At 42.6% G+C, this 6,000-nt stretch overlaps 1 protein-coding gene across 1 annotated transcript in view; it reads left to right on the top strand.

The window, feature by feature from the left end:
- The first annotated feature begins 843 nt into the window (after nt 1–843).
- The window catches only part of LOC139277622 (DNA topoisomerase 1-like), a 92,102-nt gene continuing 86,945 nt past the window's right edge, over nt 844–6,000 (top strand). The window contains exons 1-2 of the mRNA XM_070896335.1: nt 844–984; nt 1,133–1,157. Coding sequence (XP_070752436.1) covers nt 961–984; nt 1,133–1,157 — 49 coding nt within the window. The 5' untranslated portion in view covers nt 844–960. The remainder of the gene's footprint in view (nt 985–1,132; nt 1,158–6,000) is intronic.

Below are 6,000 nucleotides of genomic sequence, written 5' to 3'. Positions count from 1 at the left end.
ATCCTCCCTGCATCTACCCTGTAAGAATTTTGTATGTTTCAATGAAATCACCTCTCATTCTTCCAAACTCTCCACCTCTGTCTCCTCCTATAAGATGCTCCTTAAACCCTACGTCTTTGGTCAAGCTTTTGGTCACCTGTCCTAATATCTCATTATGTGACTCAGCGTCAAATGTTGTTTGATAACGCTCCTGTGAGGGACCTTGGAACGTACGGTAAAGGTGCTATAGAAATGCAAGTTGTTGTCTGGTTCGTGCCAATTTTTTGTGCTATACAAATGCAAGTTGTTAAAACTCTAGAGCAAGTTAACCTGTTTTTATGATGGTGAAACACTGACATCAGCAAAAACCACTGTGACATAATTTTATTAAATGGATGTTGCCGCTCAATAACTTTTACAATGCTTGTCCATTTAGTTTATGAAAGGGGTGGTGGTGGGGGGGAGGGGGGGGGAGGTGAATATTTTTGTATTGTATCTGGTTAAGTGTGTGGGTGGTGGATGAGGGGGTTGGTAGAGAACAGTCTGTTTTTTTTTTCCCCCCTCCTCTCTATTGGGAGGGATAGTTTCAAACCTAAGTCTGTGTTAACTTTATTCCAACAACAACAAAAAGTTGTCATTGGGAGAGGACTCTGATAGTGGGGGGGGGGGAAAGTTGCTGAGGGAGGGAGAGAAAGTGGGGTGGGGAGGCTGGGTGCTGGTGGTGGGAGGGGAGTGTATCTGCTCTATTCAAATCAGCCGCGTTGGTGCAAGCCAATTGTGGCAGAAAAGAAATTGAGATGTAAATCGCACAGAAGTTAAATCCACGTGCATGCGCAGTGCGTCCAAACCAGGACTTAGACGTTGCACAACGAGGTGGACCGGCTTAATCTGAGGCAGGTCTTTGGTGGCGTGTGTGTGTGAGAGAGAGAGAGTACACACAACTCAACTCCCTACCAACAACAGCAAAAAATTATCAGCAAAATGAGCCTCGATCACCTCTCCCAGGTAGGTAGAAGGAGCTGTAAAAAAAATTGACTTTTAAAAAAAAAGGCTTAGTGATTTTAAACTTGTGGAAAAATCTTATTTTTTTTCTTCCTGTCTGCTGAGGAGAAAAAAAAGTTTTAACCTGATATTTTTTCCATTTCTCTTGCAGATCAATACGGATTCTCGCTTAAACGGTGAGTATTTTGAGAGGAAAACCTTTCCCCCCTCCACACACACACGCTTTCGATTTTTGTCTTGGTTTATGAGGCCTTTTATTTCTGGTCCTCTCTCTCTTTTTTTGCTGAGAAGGAGAAGAGGATCAGACATGGCGTCCAGAGACTAAGTCCCGTCTACGTGCCCGCAAGCCCTATTGTTCAAACCAGAGCCTGAAATGACCACCTTCCGACCGCCGCCCGGGCCCCAAAACAACGGCAGCCGCCGCCGAAGCACCCGGACTCGGGCGTGAGGGCGGCGGGAGGCCGAGGGCGGGCTGGGCCGAGCCGGCAGGGCGAGCGGAAAGCCGGCTTTTCGGCCGTTAGGACTTAGTCTCTGCGCCATTTTCTTTTCTCTCTCTCTGTGTGTGTGTGTGTGTCTGTCTGTCTCTGTCTCTCGCGTGTGCATGTTGCAAGAGCCAAGCTCCTGCCTGGCACCACAAACTCTGTCTGTGTGTTGTCGGACATTTCACTACAAACCCTGGCCAAAAAAATAGTTTTTTAAAAAAAATTTAAAAGGCAAAATTGCACCTTTTTTTTAAAAAAAAATTCAATTTTCTCTCTTGCTTGGTAGAAGCAGAAATGCCTCCACTCACATGGCGAGCACCATCGTGAAGGTTATTTTTTTTTTGAACAATATAATTCATCACTCAATTTTTTAAAAAATATATTTTTTATATATATATATATATATATATATATATATATATTTTTTTTTAAATTGTTTCTTTTAACCGTTGTATTTCCCTGGGGTTATATTGTGTCTTTTTTTAAAAAATATATATATATTTTTTAAATTGCTACTAGACCTTGATGTGCAAATACTTCTAGAAGATGCTGTAGAGCATATTGTATGTGTGTGTATATATACATTTTTTTAAAAAAAAATTTTGGGGAAAAAATAAACAACATCTGTACTGGGCTAGTGATTGCCACATATTCATGTATGTGGAATGCAAGGCTAGCAATAATGTCCAGTGCAGTTACGTGTTTCTTATTTTTAAATAATTTTGTAAGGGCAAAAAAATTGCTTTCACCTTTCCCAAAGTTGAAGGGAAACTTAGTGAAACTAAGGCAGGGCAATGCCAAAGGAGGGGGGATGTCTTTTTTAAAAAAATATAGAGTTTTGTAATCAGTTATGCTCCATTTAGCACCTCTCTCTTCCCTACTCCCCAGAAAGGGTCACAGTGTATATTTGTATGAGGCTTAAAATGATTGTACTCCTGGGCGAAAATGAGTTAAGACATTGATCTAGTTAAAAGTTTGCATTTGAAAAAGGTTGATTTAATTAGAACGGTAGATAATACAGGTTCCTGTATTAACAAAGAATGGAAAATTGCATTTGATTTTTTTTTTCAAAAGAAACACATTCTTGTAGAAATGGGAATTGGTGCTAACTGGCTGTATGATGGCTACATTCTGTGTGTTGCATGTCATTCTGAATTAATGCTCATGTAATATCATGATGAGCCAAGTGCTTTTTAAATGTGTGTGTGTGTCCCTTAGCATGACTGGATCAACCAAAAATGCATCAAGTGCAGCATCCTTTTCTAAGGTTCAAATTTCCCAATAGTAAATCGGGTTTTGATTTTTGGTGCGTTGAAGCCATCCAGTCAAATGGCAGGCCTATGCCAGGTTACATGAGAATTGGACAAGTGCTTCAAGAAGGAAATGAAGGGAGCAGAGAGTTGTACTCAACTGTTTTTAAAACGAATGGAGGGCTGGAGGTGCATGAATGCCATTAGCTTTGTCTTGGGGAGGAGGTATAATAGATGAGTAATACAGTTGGAGAATATTAATAAAAAGAATAAAACTTAAAGCACATTTTCAAAAAAAACTTCAATTTGAAATGCATCTTAATTTTGCGGATCAGTGAGGTGTTGTACCCCAGTGATGTATTGGATTTGACTCTTCAGACTTCATTTGTAGAGCAAGGTGTGATTACTCCTACGAATTACGCACATCAATAATTAATTGGATGGTTATTGAGTGAGATCCCATTTCAAGGCTATTCTCAATTTCTCTTATCAAGACAGTGACGTATCGTGTGGTTCCATATTTTTGTGGCCGTTCTTCAGCTATGCACCTAGAGGGAGAGTGTTCAGCAAGACTAATCCACTACGTGGGGCATCACAGCGGAGCCCAATCCAATCCTTTAGTGTGTATGTGTGTGTGTGCACAGTTTTAGCCGATGTTAGTGGATGGAGATCAGAAGCAGGAATCCTGTCTGACTTCTTTCCCCACTGCGATCTGCTCATTCAGCATTGGCCCTGGACTGAACCTGGCATCTTGGTCTGTTCCCTGCCAGATGCTACATTTACCACCGAGCCATCATGGCACAGAAGTGACTTTCAGCTAGAATTCTTGAAAGTGATCCTGTGCAGAACAGCGTGGTATTGAACATGGTGGCTGACTAGTGGCGTGTGATGTGAATGACGACATGAGTGGGGAGGTTGAGGGCACTTGGCCCTCCTTCTGTCTTCTATTCTAAACCTAGTATTTCTTCCTCTTGATCTTTTTCCTGGAGAGCCCAACTCACTGGCAGTAGATGTGCTCAATAGATGGAAAGCATTAAGATCTGCATAGTCTGTGGTTACCGACTAACTGGAATATTTTAAGCTATAAATTGAGTTTTTTTTTCCCTCTTCTGGAAGTGCAGGTTCATCCTGGGATCTGATTTCATGGGTGTTGGGCAGTCTCACTCGTGTCCGCTCTGTATGATTCAGCCTAGATTACTGTGTTGTTGGGGAGTGTGTAGCAAAGACTAATCTGACTGCCCCCACAGCCCAGGAGAATTGAGGCCAGTTCTGATACTTGCAGCCATTCTAGTTGAGAACAGTTGGCTGAACAAGGATTAAAGATCAAAGCTGGGGCCTATCTGGTTGGATTTAGCTCTTCCATGCCAGGCTGTCAAATTACCAACTGTACTAATGGGGGAACTAGTCTTATTATGCAAGTTTATTTATTTTCTCCTTGAATCAGTGAGTCATGCTGTGATGTGTTTCCACTGATGCTGATAGCCCTCTACTACCTTGTGAGCCTGGGCTGTTTAATCATCAAGGGACTTCACAACAACATACGATCTCTGCACATGCACATTTTCTAATAAGGGTTGCTGACTGCTGTTCAAGAGTGGGGCAATTGTGCTTTACGGAGGTGAGATCAGCCCAAAGCAGAGGCCCGGGGTCAAATGTGGGGCCTTTGTGGCTCAGTGCAACGTGTAATTACCCAGTATGTTCTTTTTGGAGAAGAAACTTAATTCAGTGGTGTGAACGAACTCTGCATTAGTAAGTATGGTCATTTACCCAAGAGTGCTTCAGCATCCATTGTGTACTCTACTCTCTTGCTGGGCTTTACTTTTCTCTCTCCCCTGACTCTGTGAATCTGCACTCAGTCTGCGACTGTCATTTTTAGAAAAGGACTACATAAATTTAAATGGGATGATGCTTTTACATTCAACAGTTCATGCTCTGGGCTGTTTCTGTAACAAAGACCCATTTCTTTTTATGTGGCCAGATGGTTAGCCTGATTAGGGGACTAGCCAGTTATGATTGGAATATGAGTGGGGCACCGTCACCACTCCACTCCCCTCCCATCAGATGCAAGTACCCCGCTGGATGTCAACTTTTTATTCAGAGGCCAGATCACTGGCCTCCTGCTCGCAGGTGCTATGATGGGAGGCCACTCTGCTTATAAGATAATGCAAGGTGGATGCAGAGGATATTTCCACTCATAAGGGACATAGTCTTAGAATAAGGGGCCACCCATTTAAAACTGAGATGAGGAGAAATTTCTTCTGAGGGTTGTAAATCTATGGAATTCTCTGCCCCAGAGAGCTGTGGAAGCTGGGTCATTGATATTTAAGGTGGAGATAGACAGATTTTTGAGCGTTAAGAGAGTAAAGGGTTATGGGGTGCGGGCAGGGAAGTGGAGCTGAGTCCATGATCAGATCAGCCATGATCTTATTGAATGGTGGAGCAAGCTCAAAGGGCCAAATGGCCTATTCCTGCTCCTATTTTCTTATTGGATGTGACTACTCCGCTGGATGTCCCAGTATTCAGAGACCTAAATTCTCCTCCACTCGCTTTCTGTCGTATTACGTATAGTTTAAAAAGATGTACATCAGTGAGGACAAATTTTATATCTTCAACCAGTTCATCAGACCCCTCTAATCTCTCAAATCTCTCTCTCTGAAATATCTTTCCCTCTCTAATCTCTTCTCCTCCACCCCCCCCCCCCCTCCCCCACTTAAAGTCAAAGGACACTTAAAGCTTGTTATAAGCTCTGTGGGGATAAGTGACGACCTCTGAATTTGGAGTCTACTTCTAACTGATATTTGCTTGGTAGCAATCTTGATCTAGTTAAGTTTGATGTCTTATTCAAGCTGTAGGTTAGGACTATATAACTAATTGTAGTGACGTCATAGTGTTAACGCGTGTGGGTGTTAATGTACCTATGTTATAATTTGCTGGGTGTGGCGCTGCGTAGGGAACAATGTTACTCATTCCACTTAAAGTCTGGCCTGATTTCCATTTTTCTTTTGCCTACGTAATGCCACTCAAAACCCTCAAATTTCTATTATGACGGTTATTTTTCCTGGTATCATCATCATAGACGGTCCCTCGAACGAGGATGACTTGCTTCCACGTGAGTTCACAAATGTTTCAATGAAGGACCCGATGTTCCAATCCCGAACTCCAATTGAGGGGGTGGAAGATGCCTGTGTGTGGATTTTTTTAACGTTGGTGACTGTTGCACGCCAGCCATCACACGGGCTTGACCGAGCTAGGCCTTTATCCAGTGGCAAGGGTTAACCAGAGCGACT

Source organism: Pristiophorus japonicus, chromosome 12, assembly GCF_044704955.1.
Source record: "Pristiophorus japonicus isolate sPriJap1 chromosome 12, sPriJap1.hap1, whole genome shotgun sequence".
Lineage (NCBI taxonomy): Eukaryota > Metazoa > Chordata > Chondrichthyes > Pristiophoridae > Pristiophorus > Pristiophorus japonicus.
The sequence above is the reverse complement of the archived record's forward strand: the minus strand, read 5'-3'. Positions and strand labels throughout refer to the sequence as shown.